This window comes from Rhamphochromis longiceps, linkage group LG1, assembly GCF_057381845.1.
Source record: "Rhamphochromis longiceps isolate RC_006_pf linkage group LG1, R_longiceps_female_GT1.1, whole genome shotgun sequence".
Lineage (NCBI taxonomy): Eukaryota > Metazoa > Chordata > Actinopteri > Cichliformes > Cichlidae > Rhamphochromis > Rhamphochromis longiceps.
The window spans coordinates 14417803-14440866 of NC_140557.1; the positions used below are offsets into that span (position 1 = coordinate 14417803).

The window sequence follows — 23064 nt, forward strand, 5'->3', positions numbered from 1 at the left end:
TTATTTAAAATGTCTGTACATTTATACAGTTAAAAGCATACAAAATTGTACATACAAAATACAGTCAATTAATGTTTCTTATACACGTACAAACAAAATAATCACACAGCCTTCTGGAGCACAAAAAATGCCCTGCATCTGATATAAACAGCTCAGAATTCTTATTCTTGCACACACTGAAACAAATTTATTTTTTACATGATAACAATCTGATGAAATATAATTGAAAATATTTGACATGTAAGAACATACATGCAAAACAAGCATCTACAAAAATAACCCTACAAAAATATCGACAGAAGCCAGCTACCATGTCACACAAATGATTGCCTCCACGTTCCTTAAAGCTCTCCGTGTTGCCTGCACCTGCAAAGAAATCTAAACACTGAGTAATTCTAAACAACTGAATCTGCAAACAGATATCACAAAAATCAAAAGTAGCACTGTGAGTTACGGAGCCTAGCAACTTTGTTTCAAGGATAAAAATGCCTCTTTCCTGTGCACGTACAGTCCCCAGACATCTCAGACAATCAGTATATCTCGCTGAGAACATAAATGTATTTCCAAAACACGAACATTAACCTATTTCATGGAGCAGCACATAAAGCTTAAAAAAAAAAAAAAAAAAACAGAACAAAAAAAAAAAAAATCCCTTTCCTGTTTTTGTTCTGTTTGACAATTAGTAATTTCAGTCCTGTCTACGACAAGCCAAAAGTGCACATCTGCTTCAGTTATATGTGTTTTCCAGTCAGGAAGAAGAGCGGCCGGTCCTCTTTGGCATTGGCAGTCTGGAACTCATCACTGAGCCTAAACCTCCACTCTTCTTCCAGCTCCAACCTGCCCACCGTCTCCCTCAGCGAGCTACGATCTGCGCTGATGACACACAGAGTTGCACCTAAAGCAAGCAGACAGGAGGGAGAGCGACACTCTTTAACAACAGTGACACAGAGCAAGAAATAATTACAACAACGAGAGCATGGCTTCACCTTTTTGAAGTACTTTCCTGATCTTTATTCCCTTTTTTTCTTTGATCAATATAAAGTGATAACTACTGACTAATTTGCTCTTATTTTGTGGGACTTAATGTAAATTATAACTGTTCTAGCTTTACTGGTATTTGTTTACTTAAGTAGAAGTGAAGAAGATTGCTGGTCTGATATTCAGAATGATATCAATCCGCTCCAAATTCTACACTGCACACTGCTTTGACTTCTTCTTAAATGAGTCACCTGTAACAGACATGCTTATTGTCTACATTTGGTCTGCTGCTGCACCTTTAAGGAAGGTGAACTTCTTGAGGAACCCGGGAGTCACAAAGGAGTCTGCAAAACAAAGGAGGAGGCCGCTGAACAGCAACCCTGCTGTACTGATGTTCACAGAATGAGGTCTGGAACTCACAAAACACACAGTCACCTACAGGAAGCAAGAAGATTAGAGTCTTTATGAAGTGTATGTTGAAATATAATATTAGATATTATGATATTATGATATTAGAATTTCTTATTTGTGTAATTTCTTTTTAAAACCATGTCTACATGTATGTGTAGATGTGGAGTGTGTGTGTCTGTATACCTCAGGTCCCAGGTTAAGGTAGCAGTCCACAGACAGTACAGGGTGCGTGTAGTTCTTGGTGCTGAGTGGAAACAGTTTATGGCTGTTGTGCTGGAGATATTTTTCCAGAAGGAGCTGAGCTGGTGTAGCCAAGAAAAGGTGCTTACTGTCTGGGGCACAGATGTACTGTGAGGGGCTCACAGAGGTGGGAACATCTGTCATCTGGAGACAAAATTCTTTGCTTATTAACAATAGCTTGTGAAAGTAATAGGTTTTTTTTTAATGTAATTGCAGAATGACAAGGAAAAAAATATCAATGACTATCTGTTGCCCAGTTTATGATTGCTAGTTTATGTTTTGATTTTGCTGACTGTGGACGATACCTTTGTCTTGATAATAAATGTTCTGTATCCTCCAATGGCGATCTGCTTCTTCATGACACTGAAGTTGTTGAACCTGCAGACAAGCAGCCCGGCACTGTGCAGCCTCAGAGTGAAATCGACGTCATGACAGGTGAAGCGGTTCTGGTCATACTGGACATTCTGACTCCGGTCAACATTGAGGAGGAAGAAGTCATGAAGATGACCTCGAGAGAAGGGTTCCCGCAGTACATTACCTGGTTTAATACAAAGGGAAAAAAAGTTACCATAAATATTATTTGAAGGCACAAACAACTTATTTTAAATAGTTGCTTTTTTATGTGAAAAAAATAATCTCTGATCAGTAAGTTTGTTTGCCGGATTAAGTTAGAAAAATGCGGGGAAATAATGGAAGCAACTGTGATTTGTTTTCTTATAAACAATCTGCTACACCTGCTTTTGGTGAGGTAAAATACATCAAGTAAAGTTGGGTGCACCCATTGACCTTTACCCCTTCTTCTCTTTTTACTTTATTTTCAGTTGTTTAAGAGAGACCAAGAACCTGTAATGTACTGCAAATTGGCAGATATTATAAAGTTTAATTATTTATTATGAAAATAATATTTTTCAATGAAGAAAAATTGATTTTTGCATGTATATAATATCAGTTATAGCGCTTAGAAAAAAAAAAAAAGAAATTGCCAAAAATCAGTATCAGCTGGTCATAGGAAAAAAATCAGAAAAAAGAAAATATTGCAGTCGGTGCATCTCTACTGCTATGGTCACCACTGACCTGTCAGCGCACGGCTGCTCCACTTCCTGATGCCACATAGACCATAGTAAGATAGGTCTGGACAGGCCTCCATGTGCTGTAGCACCTGTTTCAGTGACACAGCGTGCTCTAGTGGGCCACTAAGTAAAACAGAAATCAAACACTGGTTGTGTTAAATCAAACCAGAAAATAAAACAACAAACAACAAGTCCTTTAACTCATACAATGAATTATGTTGTAAATAATCTGTCACTATGTACTTGCGTGCTTCTAGATCTACTGTGTTCCACATAACACAGGAGTCATCAGCCAGGATGATGAAAGGCCAGACATCACCTGCTGGACCCCCTCCCTCCAAACGTCGGCTGCGTTCCAGCTCCAAGTTGTGATAGGAAAGCTCTTTAATCAGGAAGTGAGCAGCACCTGCGAGTTGGTTAAAAAAACTTTAAAACTTGGGTTGACTGTCGCTGAGAATACTTGGAGGCTTGGTGGTTCAATCCCTGGCTGCTCCAGTCTGCATGCTAAGGTATTCTTGGGTAAGATAGCAACCCCAAGTTGCTCGCCATGCATCCGTATGAATGCTATAGATTAAGAGCACTTAGGCCTAGAAAAAAGGGCTTGTGTGAAGCTGTGTCAATGGGTGAATGAGGCAAGTCGCATAAAGTGCTTTAAGTGCTCAAGCTGAGTAGAAAGCAGCTATATAAGAATAAGTCCACCAAAATGGTGATGAAGAAGATACTTTTGACTACAGCCTTATTCCATAAGAAGTCCCCACAGTTGATTGATCTGCATCATAGATTTTACACAGCATGGGCTTCATCATCCAGGATAAAATCCTCCCATTTATTGGGGGTAAACTAACTGTCGACCCTCCAGATTATGGAAGACTATGGATAACAGTTTACTTATTACTAACATGAGTAAAATACCTATTCCAGCACCATTGAAGACAGTGGGCAGCACCAGCATGATGTGGTTGGGCCAGTACTTTTTGTAGACGGCCATCTCATATTCTTTGACCACCAGGATATGCAGATGAGAGGCTCCATCCATGGCGTGGTACAGGTTAAACAGACCGTGCTCGTGACGGCCGGTGGTTGGGGTGAAGATTGGACTCTTGATGCAGTCTGGGCTCTGGGAAAGAAGGGGGAAAATAAATAAAATAAAAATAATGCTAATAAAAAGAAAATTGTTATTTTTAACGTGAATTTCATTAATAAAATTCTGTATTACTATGTGGAAAAATAAATTAAAATAATGCATGCAGGCTATACTAACAGCGTCCTCAGGATACCCCAGGATTTTATTAAAAAAATATATAGATTATGTTGAATTTAAACTCTATTTAAAGTCCAGGAAATAGTCACAGATCAGAGCATTTCTGACTGATGCAAGAAACAAATCTTGTAATTTCAAACAATACTTTCTCAAACCCGAATCTTTTGTTTGCATAATTTTGTGAAAACAAATAAGAACTGCTGGGCTGGTGGGACAATTTTAGCAATTGCTAAGCTAATTGCACCACCTAGTGGAACCACCTGGGTGTTGCACTGTGGCAAACCCCACAAATCTGTTCACAGAAATAGTCAACAAAAACAGCGGATGAAAATGTTCATGGAAGCAGATAAGGCAAAGAATTCCTTTTAAATCTTGACACACAAAACTTCTTCTTCTAAATTCTACTTCTCTATTATAATTACCACCTTTTTCTTGATGTGAGGTGAACAGAAAGGGGAACATTTATTTTCAATGATCAAGTTAAATGATCAAGAACACACCCAGTCAGAAGTGAGCGGTAGCCGCATGCTCTCCAGTTGGCCTCCGGGTTGGCTGAAGCTGAAGTATTGCTCTTTAGACTTTGGGATGATGAAGTAGAGCTGGATCTCTTCCCCAAGCAGTAGATGAGTGAATGTGAAAGCATGCAGTGTTGACTCGCACATCTAAATTATGAGTAGAGACAACTGTCATGTTCACATGTCAAAGACAGTTTGAGTGCGATTTTTTAACTCTGTCTGCTTGCATGTACTGTCCTGACCTGGTATCTAGAGTTGAAGCCCAGGTATTGATGACACTGTTCGCAGTGATGATATGTGTTGTAGGCTGCATACTTAGACAACTTTATCCTAGCTGTCCGCCGACGTAGGTACACATCTTCCTGTCGCACAGGATTTCCTGGAGAACAAACAACCAAAGGCAGATAAGGACCAAAAAACAAAATACAAAAGTAACAGGTAGCACAGCTACAGGTAATATTCATACTATGCACATATAGTTTTGGCTTTGTGTTAATATATTGATAAATAGATCAAGTTTTTTCCAGCTTTACTTACCTTCAGAGTTCGGTTTATATCCAGGGCAGTATATGGTGCTGATGTCATCATATTTGGAGTCGTGGATGGTGTAGTCGAAAGGCATCGTCCTCGCAATCTCTGGGTTGGGCCAGGGAGCACTGGCTGGATGGTACTGCACTTCCTCTGTCTGGGAATCTGAAGATACAAAACATTTACAAATGAATACATTGAAAACAGGTTTATGTACAATCTGTACTGATTACTTAATAAATACTGACAGATATGATTTTATGATCCAAGCAGCGGCAAAAACAGTAACATAAGAATCTAAAAACTGGTGAAAGCTACAGGAAATGCACTGACTGCAGTTGATGTCTTCTTCATCGTAGATATCCACCTCCATCAGTCTGATCAGCATGCGCGACAGAATGCCCAGGAAGTGCAGGTATGCTCCTGTCTTACCCACCTGATGTCGGAAAACAACAAAGATAAAATAATGTGAATATAAAGTACAACATATGCTCGAGTTTGAATAAAACGAATAAAAACAGAAATCACCTGTGGGGGGCCACTGAGCAGCAACCTGCGAGGGTGGAAGTTGTCACTTCGGCCTTCTGTGCGATTGCTGCTGTCCATGTGGTACGAGCGAGGGACCGTCCACTGACGATAATAAAGTGACTGCTCTGTACATGTCATCATTTTACTCAGTAAAGGCCTGCACACAAAATACAAGATTGGTTGTATATATTTTGACTCACAAAATATTACTGTGGAATATTTTTTAGACTCTTTCACTTTCTATATGCTCAATGTTCATATGAAAAACATGGAAATATACGCACATATGTGTTATAAATTGTTGTATATGTCCCCTACCTGAAACTGCTTGCCCATGCAACAGACATGTGTGGCAGGAATGAAGTACATCGTGGAAGCCCGCTGCTGTCACTTGCAGTGATGACGTTGTAGAGGGCACGAGGCAGGAGCACAGAAGGTGGCCGACTCGCTCCCCGTGCCCAGGAGCAGCTCGGATAAGGCGAGGAGGCTCGCGGAGAGGACGAGCCCGATGATGTTGATTTAGAGCGTATTTGCATCTGGGAAAGTAACGGTTGTTGTGGGGGCATTTGAAGGTAAGGTTGAGAATTTGTTTGAGATAACAGCTGAATTTGAGTCTGGGACTGCAGCTGGGAGATCTGCTGAGACTGCGAATAACATGGAGCATAAGGTTGCGTTTGGGATTCTGGTGCAGTTTGGGGACATGGAAAAGACTGAGAGGAGCACTGTGGCTGAAGATGAGTCTGTGACTGTGAGGAAGACTGTGGGGCATCCAAGGCCACCTTCTCAACATTTGGAGAGGTGGCGCTTTGAGCAGGGTTAAGATCCAGAGCTCCACTATCTGGGCATGCCTGGAGTGGCTGGCTGGGCTCCCCTGAAAATACCAGGAAGAAGAAAATATATAGCATGTTTTCTTTAAAAAAAAAAAAGAAGCATTTATCATTTTCCCAAACAAAATGAGTTTATCTATCTCTTTAGATATGAAATATAGTTTTTGTCAAATCTTACCATTATCTTGTCCTTCCTCCTCTTCATTGTCAGTACTACTGAGTTTTTCAGCATCGCTTTCGAGCAGGTCACTTCCTGATCCAAGGTTTTGTGGTGGTCGTGACTCTTTCTTCACTAGATAAGCAGCCAGTCCCAACTCTTGTTCAAGCGTGGTACGCTGCAGGTATGAGCAGCTTATCACTCGAAGGTCACAGTACTTTAGGGACCTGTTGAAAGAACGACCCCTTTGTTTAAACTCAAAATTACAACTATGACAGCTTTTTTGACTGTGATGCAAGAAAATGTGGGGTTATACCTTTTTAATCTGTTAAGGCCAAAACAGAAAGTAACACTAACACTAGAACAAAGGTAAATACTGTCATGTGAAAAATCAGGGAGGGATGAATAAAATTCAAGTAAGCATACCTGGGAAGTGACTCTCCTAATGGCTCAGCCCCTGAAAGGATCAGGATGCAAGGGAGGGCTTCCAGCTCCAAGTAGGTACAAGGAACCCAGTCAGCATCCTGGATCTTCAACCATTTCTACATGAAACAGAAGGACAAATCAGACTACATGCAGCTTTCAAAGTATCTGAGAATCTTTTGTAGTTCTCTGCAGGTGAAATCATATATAACATATTTCTGAAGAATTACTACCCCACCTTGATCTGATCTGTAAAGGACTGTCCAATACTCAGAGCTTGCTTGGGATTCCCCAGTATGATTTCGAAATTCTCCTCCAAACCCAGCTGCTTCCTCACTCTGGACAGCCGTTGGTGGGCCCACGCTGCCAGAGCCAAAGAGGGGATTCGCACTAGTACCATGTGACCATGATGGGCCGGACACTGCTGTGCAGCATTGACCAGTGACTGTACAATTTCCATGGTCTCCACTGAAGTGTGTTTTTGGAGATTGTGGGAACGGTTGAACCTTCCAGACACAGCCATCAGAGCAACACAGTACTGCTGGATCAAAACTGTGGTCCGGATCACAGCACTGTGCAGCTTTGGAAACCTGGAAATCAGAGACAGAAAGATCATAAAGCCTTCTTGCTGTGTTCTTGATATCATTTTAAAACTCCTTTTTTAATCATACAGTGTTTATGTTGATTTAACACATGTGAGTGCACAACCTTTCTTCCAAGGTAGCTGCCATGCTTTCAAATGAGGAATCATAACGCATCAGAGGCAGGCTGTTCCCTGAATGAGTCGACTCCAAAAGCTCTGACACACCAAAGTACCGTGTCCTCTCATGATACAGGTCCACATCCTGTATACACACAGCCAACAGATTTAGCCACTTGTGTGAACATATAGGCATTGCTAGTCTAAAAATGTTACACTAAAAGAGAGTACCAATCACATAGAAAATTAAATCTTACATTACTAAATGCAGACGGCCAGTGGATCTCGTTGTAGGGACTGATGCGGGTGCATTGTGTCTGAAGAGCAAAGGGAAACGAAGTGACGTGCAGAATCAGGATGTTTGTAGTATCTCTGACTTGTCGGGAGTTTAACAGTTGGTCCACAAGACCCAAACCACTATCTGAGCTGCTGTAGGTTGCACTGAGAGTGTTAAAGAGGGACAAAAGGGAAGAGATCCAAAGAGACTGAGTAAACACACTCGATTTGCTCTTGTTGTACCAGTTCTGATACTGTTAAAACAATGACAACTGAAAACAATAATCATTACATTTTTCTTTTTACTTTGCACACAAACCTGCTAATATCCCAGTGGGCATGGTCGTGGACCAGGATGTAAAGTGTGTACGAGTTACTGTGTGCTTCCCGGATCAGGCTGTCAATACGTGCCTGAGCGCTGTGGTCCATCTTGACCACATAACGTTCAGCCTCTCTGTGAGAAACACATGCCTGGTCTAAACTGCCAAGCTCCTGCAGAACACCTGACAAATACAGAGGAAAACACAATATATATAGGAATAAACACATTAATTCAGATTCTTTTGATTAATGAAGAACCATGAACACGATTGCTGGCAAAAGACTTATGTGACTAACCAGAACTCCAGAGGTGGAGAATAGTCTGCTGAAATGTAACCTCAGAGGGCGGTACAAGGATGAGGAAGCTGACCCTGTCAAAGGAGCCAAGGTCCAGGTTCTGTGTGCTGGAGTCGGCTATAGCACAAACATGGGACAACAGCTTTCTAGCCACTGCCAGCTGGATGGGACGCACCTCTCGCCAATCAACAGAGTATTCTACACAAATACAAAAACAAATTTTAGGCCATGTCACTTGACTCTGATGTATCCACTTACTGTATCCACTAAGTCATGTGTGCTTTACCTGAACAGGTGTCTTTGGGACCTGAAGCTGTGTCTTTTGGGCTGTCTTTTGAAAGGTGTGCATGTGAGTCCTTTGGACTGTGTGTGACTATGGGACTTTTATTACTCCTCTCCTCAGCTGATTCTTGGCAGCTACATAAAGGAGATGGCTCACTGCTGTCCAGAATGGCATTGTCCAGAAGGGAATCTATATCACCATCTGCAAAACATAAAGCCGCACAACAAGTTAGGAAACAATCACTAAAACAGAGCAACAGGTCACAGATAGAGAGACACACCTTGTCCGAGGGAATTGCAGTAGTGGATGAGTTCTTGTGCAACACCAGTGGAGAGCTGATGGGCAATTTCTTTCAGACCCTGACTGGGAGAGAACATACTCTCTGCCAAGGCACGACACTGGTGCTTACCTACAATACAATACAATACAATAAAATACACAAAGACGATAAAGACCACATTTTTCACATACAGTATAAAAGGCATACATTAAAAATACAGATCCCACCTGTAACTACCACACAGGACTGTGTTTCCTGTCCTGGAGCAGTGACAATGATGACCACATAGTTGGTGTTTTCAAGCCGTCCTTCCATTAACCTGCTGAAAGTTAGGTGGAGGCCTTGAGTCAAAGATCCTACATCCTTCCCCAACACTACCACGCCCTCACCATAAGATGATGCAGCCAGCTGGGCAAGCCAGGGAAGCTGGCTGGGGGTCAAGGGTTGTGGGCTTTGTGAGGGCAAAGACAGATACTGGGGGAGCCCAGGCAATACAGGGGGGATCTGGAGACAGAGTAAGACGAAAACTTTGTTAATTTATTGTCATTATGTTTTCTCTCTTTTTTCTCAAATATTTTGCATGAAAAAGTTATTAATATTTGCTTCACTGTACTAAACAGCTGAAAAGAAAGCTGTGGTGTTATGAAGTGTTTAAAAAGCCCTGTAGATATGTACCTTAAAGTCTCCTAAATTCAAATATAGATGTATAAAAAAATTTTTATTTTTTATTTTATTTCTTGCAGCATCTGACCTCTATGCCATAGTGCCTCCCTGGGGTTCCAGTTGTTTGAGGTTGCTGGTACTGTCTGATCTCACTGAGGTGGGACTCCCTCCAGGATCTCATGAATATTTGTTCCAAGTCCTCAACCAGAGGCACCTGGTCAGACCCTTGGAAATAGAGGTGAGAAACAAAACTTAACATTTATTCATTTAAAACAGTTTAGCAAGTAAAAAAGCCACAGTTTTGATGAACTGTTTACTACAACAGCGTGTTTCTGAAATAAAGATTGCATACTTACCAAGCTGAACAAGGTAATAGACAGTGAGCAGAATCTGCATCTCAGTGGACAGTGGTTGAATGGGTGATGGCCCATAGTGCTGGTAGACTCTGGGTAGTGTTTGTGAGCTCAGATAACAGCTCTGAAGTAGAGAACTGACAAGTACATCACTTACATTGCCAGTCAGCTGAGGAAGAGGGCCATGACCTGCACACATTAAAAGCAGTGCACAGATAAAATAAAGAAAAATATAGACATAACGGGGAATGAGGGAGAATGAAACTCAGCTGGAAATAGGATGGAAAAAAATGTAATTCAGTTTTATTTAGATACAATTCACAACAGTTGTCTCAGGTTGCTTGATATTGTAGTGAAAAACCCAACAATATTAGAAAGAAACTTCAAAAACAAATCCCCCTATGAGCAATCACAGGAAGGAAAAACTCCTTTTTAACAGGAAGTAAACTCCAGCAGAAAAAGTCTCAGGGAGGGGCAGCTGTCCAGAGAAGAGCTCAGACAGAGACAGGACAAAAGACAGAGCCAGAGTATAATCTCTGAATGGTTTAATACAGTAGTGGTGTATAAACACAAAGAGGGTTTATGATGAGTGAAGTGCTGGGAAGTCCCCCAGTACCCAAAGCTTATTGCAGCATAACTAAGGGATGGTTCAGGGTCACAACTATAAGTTTTATCAAAAAGGAAAGTTTTAAGACTCATCTTAAAAGTAGAGAGGGTATCTGGATCAACTGAAGATGTTTCAGGGTGTTTTTAGAGCAACCTGATAATCATGAATTACAATAGCCCTACACAGAAGTAATGAATGCATGAAGAAAGATTTTTAGGGTCGAGTACAATAACCTCAGTTTTGTAATAATTTATAATTAGTAAAATAAAGGTCTTATGAGTCTTTATGTCTTAAAGGCTTGTATGTATGTAAAAAAGTAAGCATTTTCTGAAGTAATACATTAACAGACAAATGCAAATGAATAAAGTTGTTGGTGCAGAAAAGGCAAAAACTGAATGCAAGAAAAAAGGAAAAAAGAGACATAGGTGACCTATGTATTTGTATTTTTCTTCAGTTAACACAGTGAAGTCTGTAAGCTGGTTTAGGCAGGCACCTCGTACTCTTTGGCCTCACACAGACTAAACTGGACCAATTTATCTATTTACATAGCAGACTCTCTCACCTCTACCTCGGGCATGTCAATACTGGTGTTGTCCTGCATCACCGCCTGTTATTTCAACTAATTTACTGCTCCAGCACCCACAAGAAGGCTCCAGCTGTTGATTCATCATACTTAACTCACAACCTCAGTCTTACTTTTTGGCAGACTGGAAGACTTGGATGGAAATACTGTGACGGAAGGAACCAAATATTTAAAAAACACAACAGGTGGTAAGATGTTGGCTGGCGTGGTGAAGGGCAGATAGGTTAGGAAAATTTAGTGAAAACACAAAGTTAAGTTTACAGAAAACAGAAAGGGGCTAAAAGGGTGGAGGGGAGGCTGACCAACACCATCAGGTGTTGGCTGGGCTCTGATCCACGAGGAGGGGCAAGCTAAACTAGCCTTTGACTAAAAAAAACTCACCCGTAAGAAAAGCTGAGTTCAGCTGAATGGAAAATTATGATGAAATACAAGCTGGATGTGGACTGTCACAAATCCAAATAATCTTGTGAAACCTAACAGCATGTTCTCTTACTCAAGTGCAACACATTCCTAATCCATGAGTCCGCGAGGACCTGCTTGGGTCTGAGTGACATTGATTGCATGTCCTCCAGTTTATTGTGACACTGCAGTACCTACACTACAAGGACACCAGCATATCATTTTATCCAGGCAGACTAAAATAAATAATATAGGAACTACCACACATTCATGGCATCCACAGTTGACCAAGTGTGAGCACAATTCCAGCCTTAGTAAGGTAGAGTAGCTCTCACTCAAATTTCTAACCTTTGAAAATGACAGGTTGCAGTCTGCAGGTTTGCAGCAGCTGATCCGGAACTATTACTGGCACCTCTGGAGGAGAAAGCGGTGTTGAGATCCACTGTGATGAACCCTGTTGGGCTGTAGTCTCTGCATACAGAAGGAAAATACAAATATTTAGACAGAAAAACACACAAGAAGATCATACAACACACAACTGTCTTGTTGATACGTTTATAGAGTCATAGTAGAAGTAAAATATAGTCTTTTTTTCCTGATTGTACCTGCTCTGGAGCCGTTGGTGGCGACAGAGGACACTGATAAAGTTGATGAGGCCAATGAAGATGGTGGCGTTTTCGCTGTGCTCTCAGGCAGACTGCTGGTAGACGATTCAGGTGACCAGCCCTTGTGCCTCTTTTTGGGAGGCCCAGTATTTACATGTACCCCTGAAAGATGAATAAAAAGAAAAAGAAAAAGCTTATTGAGCTTGACACACTCAACTGGAATATAATTAGATTTAAATCTTTAAATTGCACCATTTCTCATTTTTTCCAGATGCGTAAACTCTACTTCTCCTGCATGTTTTGACAGTTAATTTGTTAAATTAGATTTTTTTCTACAACTCAGGTTGTTTTAGGATTGATTTTCTGTAAAACATCGAGTAATCTTGGTCAACAAACCAACAGAACATCTGTGATTTTGGTTAATCCAACAAAAAAAAGAAAAGAAAAAAGAATTGCATCTTAGTCATGCATCAACCTGTCTTTTCCTCTTCAGTTTCTGTTGTAATACTGTAATATGGGGGACACATAAAAGGCCCACTTGTTAAAAGGACCATGAAAAAACAACACTGACAGGAAGGAAGCTTTTCAATAAGAGAGAAAGCAGGAAAAAGAAGATGAGACGGGGTATTTTACAACCTTGGTTTATAGAGGTGACAGACTGAAGCAGAGGGCGGGAGAAAGACAGACAGAAAAAGGGGATGTAGAAATTTAGTGCCTGAAGTGCTGGCAAATGAAAGCAGGGAAAACAAAAGACATCCCTCTGCAGACAATGCAGCTGGCTGGCGTCTGTATAGCAGGGGTGTTATAACACACACACACACACACACACACACACACACACACACACACACACACTCACACACAGTGTTTTGACTAATGGAGGCAGGAGCTCTGCTTTGAGAGGTGAGAGGACCCTTGGGAGGGGGTCAGTGACAATAGACACAAAACTCACTGTGTTTACATGCACACAGAAGCCAAGAGATCAGGTTAAAACAGCAAATTAAAAAAATTCTGCAACACATTACATAAGCTGTGTATGCAACTACTTTATGAGATATTAGATTTGTAGCATAACCAAAACCCCTTTAAACAAAATATCATCTGTAAGCCTTTAAACCAACTGGAATAAACTGCAGAAGTCACCGGAGTGCACAGTGTACCTGTAGCTGAGGGTCTTCCAGGCCCTGACTGATTTAAAGGTGGCTGAGTGTTGGAGGGAACAGCCTGGTTGTCATTTATCAGAGTGTGGGAGACGTCAGCTGTTTGTGCCTCCGTATGTGAAGCTGCCATTAGCAGAGACAAACAACAAAGTTGAGTCAAAATAATCAACAGTAATGAATGAAACTTTTCATTGAAACTATTTCTGTAATAATTGCATTCACTCTTCACTTTTGCTCATTTAAGCAAAATACAGATTGTCTGTTTACAAATTTTTGACGTGCCAATAACCCTGAGCAGCCTTGTGTTTAAATAAGACTTGCACCCTGAAAATGATTAAATTAAATCTTTTTTAATACAAACAAAAAATGATGACAAAAAACCAAAAAGGAACCCAAGAATCAACTTGTCTTTCGTGGAGCTTATCTCTGTATTGTTTGTTACCTGATGGCTGGCTCAATGCTTGATTTGGCGGCTGTTCATCTGGTGTCGATTGGCCTTCTGAGAGGGTGGGTCCCAACTGTCTCATCCTGCCATCTGATATGGAAAAAAATATCACCACTGAGACAGAAACGCAGCAACAAGCTGCTGTAACGGCTAGCTTTAAATGTGTGTATGCATCAATGTGCAGGTGTGCGAGGTTCATGGGAAGACAAAGTGTTCCAGTCATGGTCTGAAAGTTCAGCAAAGTTATCCAGACGGCATAATAATAATGGCATCCTTCTTAAAACTGGGCTCAGGGAGGAAGGCATACTAATAAGCAGTCAGTGAGAGTTACAAGCGCATCAGAAAACCATGTAGCAGAAAAGATTAAAAACAGTATCGAGTAAAAACGCGACGGTCCTGGAGACGTTTGTGGGGAACGATGACGATAACTTACTTAACCAGCCAAACACATGAACTTCCGTCACTGGGTTTAACCTAGTTTGGTTTATTATTAAACAATAAGCAAATAGGAAAAGAGCTTCATCCATGAGCACAACATATATATTCCACACTTCTTAATATCAACACTCCTTCGTGCTTTGAAAACGAGCATTAAGAGATTTCTTGACTGGTAATATTGCAGCAATACATACCCCGAGCTCCGATTTTTGTTTTTAAAATAAGTCTCACATTTTACTCCTAAACTTCAGGATTAACAAATCATGAAAAAACACAAGCGCTTTCACTTCATAAAAGTTCATCAGTAAACTATTATGCCTCTGTCTACAGTCTACGCTCTCCAGTATGACCTCTCACTTGCACTTATGGCTTTACTACTTATTCACTTGGTTGGGAATACATGAGCCAAAGATTCTACACAATGGATAATTATTTTGAATATGATTTGCTTTTGGATGTTAAATGAATAAAAAATAAAAAAAACACAATGCTGTATATGTACATGACTAAGCTACAGCATTAGCTGTGAGAGTTTGGTCATTGTTTACACTAAAACAAGCATTGGGTGTTTTGTTTTTTTTGTCCTAACAATGCTAACTGAAATATACAGAGAAGGATTTTCAAAATAAAATCAGACCTTGAGACCTTCTCATAAAGTTAATTAATCTGTCAATGAAACCATCATTTAGTGGCAATGTTTTTCATTCCCTGTCTTTAATTTGAGCGGAGTAGTAAAAAAAACAAAAAAAACAAAAACATATCAAGAGCAATTTATTTTATTCAATGGACTACTACCTGTTTAAAAATAAATACAAAAGACCACAAATTAAAACAGCAGAGAGCACCTTTTATCTTTACTGCATCATGATGCTTTTAACAGTCCACTTTTTATTCTGAGCACTTATGTTTAAGAGGGGATAGGGCTCATCTATAAACTGCTGGAAAATGGTAAACTATATTTCAAGGCAGATCTAGGTTCTGCCCCGTGCTTTATGTTTTTCTTTATGTGAATCCTATTTAATGCAGAAGATGGACACCAGTAATTGCTGAATCTAAATCTGATCAAAGACAAATGTTTCTTGAAAAAAGACGTTTATGCACATCTGTGACCTACAGTGTTTAGTCACTACAATTGAATAAATCGGTGTTTGTGCTACAATCAGGAAGTCAACTTAACTGTCTGACTACATTAACATGTGTGCACCTCTTACCATTTCCCCTCCAACAGATGGGAGCTCCTCTGACGAGCAAGCCCTGGCTGTTTCGGTACAGATAGTACTTCAAGTGCTTCTGTTTCTTGGGCTGGGTGTTGAGCTTCAGGTTAATGTGATTGGAGAACTCTGTGAAATAGCGGAAACCTTTCTCTCCACAGCCCATACAGTTCCCTGAGAAACCTGTTGGGGGTACCAAAATGAAAAAAAATTATTACAATAAAAAGTATAGAAAATAAAAAGTATTTTTTGCGTATCCCTACATTCACACAACTGAATGGCACAAATGCACTCTTTATTTTCCTCTTTCAGCTGATTTTTTGTTAACAACAATTTCCTGTTTCAGTCTTCTCCCTCACCCAACAGTGCGTAACGACCCCGTTCGTCTGGCAGGAAGCGGCGGTCCACAGCGCAGACCAGCAGGTTCTCAGGAAGAGAAGGAGACTTTACTCCAACCAACATGAACCCAGGGGGTACATCCAAGGGATCAGAAGCAAGGGAGGACAAGCGAAGGTCCTTGCCTGCTTGACAAAAGCCTGTGGAGTGGAAAATCAGGACAGAAAAGTGCTTTTCAGTAAATGAAAGGGCAGTGTGCCTTGTGATTGACAGTCCAGGGTGTAACCTGCGCTTCATCCGATGACAGCTGGAACAGATTCTGCACACACACATCCCTTAATTGGATAAGTGGTCAAGAAAATTAATTAATGAGTAGTACATTTTTATTGTATTTATTTTTATTAAAGAGTGAATACAAAATGAGACACAGAAGACAGCTCAACTCAAGAGTAGGTACAAATCCTGATTTTTTCTCCATTACTTCACCCATCATGTACAACGCATTCACAGAGGACGTAACGCCTAAAAGGTACATCTCCTTGTCACTGTTCCAGCTCCGAATCCTATTTATAGTCACTATCTTGCACATGTATTCCTGAGAGTGTATGTTTATTGGTTTTATATGGTGTTTATGTGTATGTATACAAACCGTCAGTGGTGCAGCATCCCTCAGGTGGGGGCTTCATCTGGTAGGGTATCGGAGGACTATTAGACTCTGAGCCATCTTCATCTGTTTAGCATGTTTGAAGCACAACCAAAATCTTTACATTTTCAGCATAAAAAATGTGACAGGAAAATAAAAACTAAAGAAACTGAGATTCAGCTGAACATCAGAAAGTCATCAAACCCTTGTGTTGTTCAAAATATCATTTCTCATGACCATCCATAAAACCCACCGTCACGTGCCAGTGGCTGCTCTGTCTCAAGGTATAACTGTGAGAAGACAGGTCGGGGTATTATCGTGTCCGACCTCAGTGAAGCCTCAATGGAGTTATGGAGGACCTCCTCAAAACGTGTGGTCCGCAGCTGGCCTGCATAAGAGTTCCCCATTGATGTCCTGTAAAAACAAAGTGACCTTATCTTGTGATGGACAGTACAGGACAATTTGTCCATGCTAATGGTATATTTTTTTTAGTTACTTTAGAAAAAGAAACTGCAAGATGGGAAAAAGACCACATAGAAGTTCTGTGATGTTTGTGGTTTCTATGGAAGATGATTTCAGAGGAAGAGGATTTCAGGACTTCTTAAAAAAATAGCTACCGGTATGTTATATTTTTTTTATCTTTGGTCCAGGTGCATGTTTCAAGCACACACAAAGCCTACAAAGGTGACATTCAAGTCTTATTTATCATAAATAGTTAAAAGGCCTCCTTTTAAGGTAGAATTGATTTTGAAGTAGCACACACACACACACACACACACACACACACACACACACACACACACACACACACACACACACATAATCAGAAACACATCTAGTCACAAAGAAGCACAGGGAGAAACACACACACACACACACACACACACATGCGCACACACGTCTAAACAGTGGTTACTGGTGGATGGAATCTGTCCAGACAGCATGATATAAAATCAGCTGCTCTGACAGTGTCAGGGCACCCTGACCTAGACGCTACTCCCTCCCTCTGTTTTTCTCCTTTCTGCTCTAGTGCATCTCTCTCTCGCTCTCTCTCCGCTCTCTCCCTGCTTCGTTTCGCTTCTCTACTCTAAAACAGATGAGTCTGTTTTTCTTTTTTTTTTTTTTTAAAAAAAAGTCAATTACATAATAATACAAAATGTAATAAAACACTGAGTATTTTCATAAAAGACTTCTGTCAGAACCAAATGTGCTGCAGAGAGAACAAACTGATTCAACACAGGGGGAGAAAAAAAAAAAACAAGAAAAAAACAAGGCTGAACAGTAAACACCAACTTAATCCCCCTCCTCCAAACCTCTGAGTGCTCATATACTAGCTGCTACAAGCACAGACCCACACAAGCTGCACATTACTGACTGGCAAACCTGGGTACACGAACCAAATAGTCAGAAACCTGAAGGGTAGATTAATTTCTTTTTAAAGGCTTGCATGTCAGATTACAGCCTTAAAGCTGAGTAAGTACCTTACACTATGGTTCTCTAAACCATGAGGCTCATGTACAAAATCTTTAAAAGCCAAAATATGACATCCAGTTTTAAATATCGTGGTATATGGATTAATGAGTAACAGATGTTAGTTTTCGGTCTCAGTTTTCTGTAATTTCAGCTTAAACAAATCGTCTTTAACTTAAACTGACATGAACTGCCATTTATAATAAAAACTGCTGTATTCATTTACTTAACTGACCTTTAAAGAGTTTAATATCTTTACAAAAGTTAAACCTGGTTAAACTTTTCCCTAAACATCTATCTATCTATCTATCTATTACTGGGACAAGTCTTCTCTTGATTTCAGTTTTATTTTCTCATCTTGAAACACTTGTTGGAAAGAGACACACATCCTCTCTCTCACATTTCCCATACACATACCTTACCAGTCAACCTTCTGCTTCCACACTTTCATATGTAAAGAAGCAGAGCTGGCTTTTAATGCCTTGCACCGTCTTGTAGAGAGCAGAAGACAAAAAGCCCTGTCATAACACAGTCGGGACTGAGAGGAAGTAATCACACCTTCTACCAAAGCGCAGTCTGATCTTTTTACAACCACAGAAAGAGACTGTGGGGAGGGAAATGGAAGGGAAAGCAGATTAAAGCAGAGAGGTGTACTCCACCTTTTACTGAATCTTAACCAAAATCCTAAACTTCAAATAGGCAAATGCTGTCAATCTAAGGAAACAGAATTGGCTTTCCCTTGAGCTGTGTGGTGTGGTTTTGTAGCTACTTGTTAATAAAAAGTGGTTCCTTGTGCTATCACTTCAAAGAGAGATTTTCTTCACATATTGTTATGGGACACTCTCAAAGCATACAAAGCACTGACAGTAATCTTCTTCTGGGACTTGTATTGTTCAATAAAAATGCCCTCATCTTTAATCTCTAGCTGCACAACTAAGGAGGAAGACATGATGCAGATTCTTTACTTAAGTAAAAGTGCCAACACAATGCAAAATCTTGCTAAGAATTAGCAGGAACATTACTGCAGCATTAATGCATTTTACTGTTGTAGATGCTTTTGTTTCAGCCACTTTTGATCAAGCTGCATACTTTTCAGTATAGCAATGCATCACATGCTAGAAGATCATTGAATGTTTGTAAAAAGAGTACCAAATATCTCTAAACAGTCCCCTTTTTATTAGCTCAGAAACATTTTGTTGTCACGATTTTGTGACAATGCAGTTTACAGTTGCAAAAGGGAGTTTATCGTAGTTTCTATATAAAAAGGAATAAATACATTTCTTAATGGGATGAGGAAACCTCATCTTTGAAGCTGTTTCTGAAATGTACTCGAGTATGAGTGTAAAATACCTAGGTAAAGGACAAATAGTCTAGTGCTATTTATTCAGTTACATTCTATTATATTACTTCTGTACTCTTACTGTTATAGGTCCTAAATTAATTCTTTTTACTACATGTTCCAAGCAAAACAGAGATCACTTACACATGAAGGAAGACATGCAGCCGAGATGACAGAAATTATCTCTGAACTAAAACTTTTAAGGAAGCTTTGTTGATCTTTTCTCCTCCCATCTCCCCCACCTTCCTCTCTCCTTGGCATGGAAGTGGGAGATCCTTTCAAGTCACCACCACCCCCCACCACCCTTCCCTTCTTCTCTTTCTGCCTCTGTTTCACCCTGGGGAGAGAGGCACTATTGTGGTGGTTTATGACCTCTTGGACCCTGTTCCCACTGCTGGCTTCAAACACAGCACCTCACACATACAAACCTGCAGTTAGGATCCTCCCAAAGCTCTGAGCACCACGCAATCCACACACTGCACTTTGCCACCAGTACATTTATATTGAGAACTTCAACACTTTTAAATAAATGGATGTAGCTGCCTTTAAATAACAAATGAAGAAGATGAGCTCGATTTGTTTATTTTCTTTTTTTAATGAAAAAAAACAACAACAACAACACACAGCACACATCTCGTGAGTCCCTACTTGCTAATATATGCAAACTTTCATGCACATGCTGACTTTTGAGGGCATGGATGAATTTGATTGAGAGACGTCTCATGACCGTGAGGTCAAAGGGGGGTTTAGATAACAATGTTTAGCTAAGGCTTTGATGTGGCTTATACTTCTTATACACATATGCACAAACATGCACAGTCACACACACACGCACATGTAGGCACTCGCGCATGCTCTCTCATAGGCTCTAGCTCAGCTGACACAAAAGGCTTGTCGTGAGGGGTGAAAGGTCATCCCGGGGAGGTCAGATAAGAACCCCAGGCTCTTTCTCCGTTGGCCAGGCACACATACCAGCCACACACAAACACATGCAGTAGCTTTTCTTTCTTTATGTTCAGTCAGACATGAAGGGTTGCAGTCTCCACACACCGCAAATATACAGCCATAAATCTTTGACTTCAGAGGACATTATATTAATTTACATTACCTTTCTGAAGACTAACTCTAAATTCAACTTTTAATTGCCTAACTGGAACCTAACCTTGAAACATGTCCTCAGCTTTATATTTAATTATTTACCTCATGGATTTAAAAAAAAAAAAAAGTGTTCCTAGAAGTAAGACATAGCCAAACACATACGATACCATTACATAACAGTTCCTGTTAATGATCCTGTTAACACTGTTGGTCATATACATATATTCAGCTAATTGTGCATGTGACTGTGTGAGAGAGATAAGACGATAAGGCAAAGGAATGTCGAGCACGGTCAGCTGGTCAGTACAGCATGTCTTTCGGCACCAAACAGCAGAAATGGAAAAGAAAAAAAAGCCTCCAGCTTTGCAGATGCTCTGTGAGCACTGAGCCAAAGCCTGCCACATATGTAAGGGGAAGTCAATAATACACACACAAAAACACACAAGCGGACCTTTTGATAGGTCCATAACTGACCACTGACCCACAGTAAATGCTTTCATTCACACTTTGCTCAGCTGACACTGAATCGATGGTAAGGGAGCCAACTGGCCAACTGGTCAGGCAACTCTTCAGCCAGCCATTCAAGCAGCCATCCACACATTGCACTGGGAAGCCACTCAGCCAACCACTCGCCTTTGCCAACACAAAGATATCCAATCACTGAAAATCAGCGATTTTTCACGGATGTTTCTTTCTGAGCATGCCTACATGTACATCAATTTTATAATAAAACACAACATTGCATCTGACAACATACAGTACACAATACATCTGTTGGAGTTTGTGCACAAAAATAAATAGCTGGAAGGGACTACAAAGCTCCAACTCCCTGAATTTTCAGTGTCTGCTACGCCTGCTGCTTCGCTATCTCACTCAGCGTCCTTCAGCAGTTTTTGTTTCTTCTGTTCTCTCTATCATGCATGACTCCAGGGAAACTTGTGTTGTCTACATGCATGCAAAATCAGTATGAACCTGCACCTTACGATGTAAAACAGTTTAGCTGCAGGATGGCTTACAACGTGACTAAAAAGGGTCTCATTACCCAAATATTATTTGTGTTATTTACTCTGTATCAAAAATTGAGTTTAGCTACACATTACACCTAACATGAAATAAATTTTCATGACACAAAAAGATTGATGTACAGGCTGTAACCACTGTGTTTAAGGACCTAATAGAAGAGAAAAATAGGCAATTTTCAAGACAACACATGATCTGTTGACACATCTACATAGATAATAAACAAAGTAACATAACAGGAGTATAAATGTCTCAACAAGTAGGCATCATTATTAGTTCATCTTACAAACTGCAGCCCAAATTAAACTTTATTTAATTAGTCAAACTGACCTTATGAGAAACTTTTTCATTACGTTGGTACAGTAGGAGATGGGGACAAACTAACAAACTATCTGCACTAGCAAACATAACTAATCCTGTAAAATAGTCAGATGTCTATTCATATTAATGTACAGAATTCACCTGCTTGCTGCTACTACTGCACATTCACCCAATGTATATACTATATATATATATATATATATATATATATATATATATATGTTCTTCCGCTGCCAACCTAAATCCTATGTTACATAGACAGCTGTCCCTCACTATTAAATAAATACAAACGTAAAAGGTTAAAGGCACATACACCACGGGGGTTTCAAGCAAACAGTCAAGACACAGCGCCACAGCTCATACCCACTCTGCTCGCAGTGATCACTACAACATCATCTACAACCGAGCTGGCAGAGAATGTTTTTCATCAGCAAGAAACCCAAAAAGATGTGTCATGCCTACAGAAATTACACCAAAAAATGAACTGGCTACTGGGCGCACTTACCTCTACGATTCAGCGAGAAAAATCGAGCAACTACTCTTCAAGAAAAGCCTGCAAGCTGATCTGGTGTTGTGTCACCATGTCTCCGGTGCGAGAGACTACAGCGGGACTGATCGCGCGTGTCATCACCTCTGATCCTCCGCGTGGAAAGGTCCCCCCTCCCCCTCTCTCCTCAACAATGGTACAGTCCGACTGCGAGCGCTTGCCTTTTTTTTTTTTTTTAAACCCTAATTCATGTATCTTTTTCTTCAAAAGCAACAAGATACCATTGCTCTGTTACTGTATTATTATTATTATTATTATTATTATTAGGAGCGGACAACAGTAAAGCTGTGGGGATTTTTTTTTGCAAAAGTTATTTGTCACACAATGAGCTCCCCTGAAAAAAAAGAAAATGGTTCAAAATGTTTAGATGGGAATTTTTTCCCCCTCGTTCTCTCTTTCTCCTAGCTAGCGATTAAATAATTAGTCAGCCTTGTAAAAATTTCGACAACCAATGAATCATCTCTGAAGTTTCAAAGAAAAAAAACAAACAACCCAAATTTACACTAAAAAAAAATAGAATCGTGGTGATAAAGAAAATACTCCAATGGTACAGCCATGCAAAGTGAACAAGGAAGAGACTGAATGGTTTTTACCTCAATTAACCCCCTTTCGCCTCAAAGTTTTTACCCGCTTTTGAGAGAATCAGACCTCAAGGGAAAGAAAATTATGAAACAGGATAAAACGGTTGAGAAAATGGATTCAGTTGAGCACGAAAAATCGTCTCTCCTGTA

General features: G+C 40.2%; 1 protein-coding gene across 4 annotated transcripts; it reads right to left on the reverse strand.

The window, feature by feature from the left end:
- Positions 1–22444, reverse strand: greb1 (growth regulating estrogen receptor binding 1). 4 transcript variants are annotated; one of them, XM_085393754.1, is made up of 34 exons: positions 22292–22444; positions 16792–16952; positions 16545–16625; positions 15919–16095; positions 15560–15742; positions 13908–14000; positions 13466–13588; positions 12306–12467; positions 12049–12171; positions 10115–10300; positions 9847–9983; positions 9323–9599; positions 9096–9224; positions 8819–9016; positions 8533–8730; positions 8234–8417; positions 7896–8079; positions 7647–7783; positions 7177–7528; positions 6942–7057; positions 6537–6742; positions 5850–6402; positions 5532–5688; positions 5337–5439; positions 5013–5168; positions 4718–4854; positions 4461–4622; positions 3612–3816; positions 2943–3105; positions 2704–2822; positions 1935–2167; positions 1573–1773; positions 1275–1413; positions 1–895 (listed from the first exon to the last, which is right to left on the reverse strand). In XM_085393754.1, the coding sequence occupies exons 2-34, from the start codon at positions 16943–16945 to the stop codon at positions 732–734; spliced, it is 5892 nt and encodes a 1963-aa protein (XP_085249880.1). In that variant the 5' UTR covers positions 16946–16952; positions 22292–22444; the 3' UTR covers positions 1–731. The 4 variants fall into 4 exon arrangements, with proteins under 4 accessions (XP_085249880.1, XP_085249951.1, XP_085250106.1 ...); XM_085393825.1 differs by lacking the exon at positions 22292–22444 and adding an exon at positions 19492–19619; XM_085393902.1 differs by having other exon boundaries at positions 731–895; positions 1230–1413.
- Positions 22445–23064: the final 620 nt, after the last annotated feature.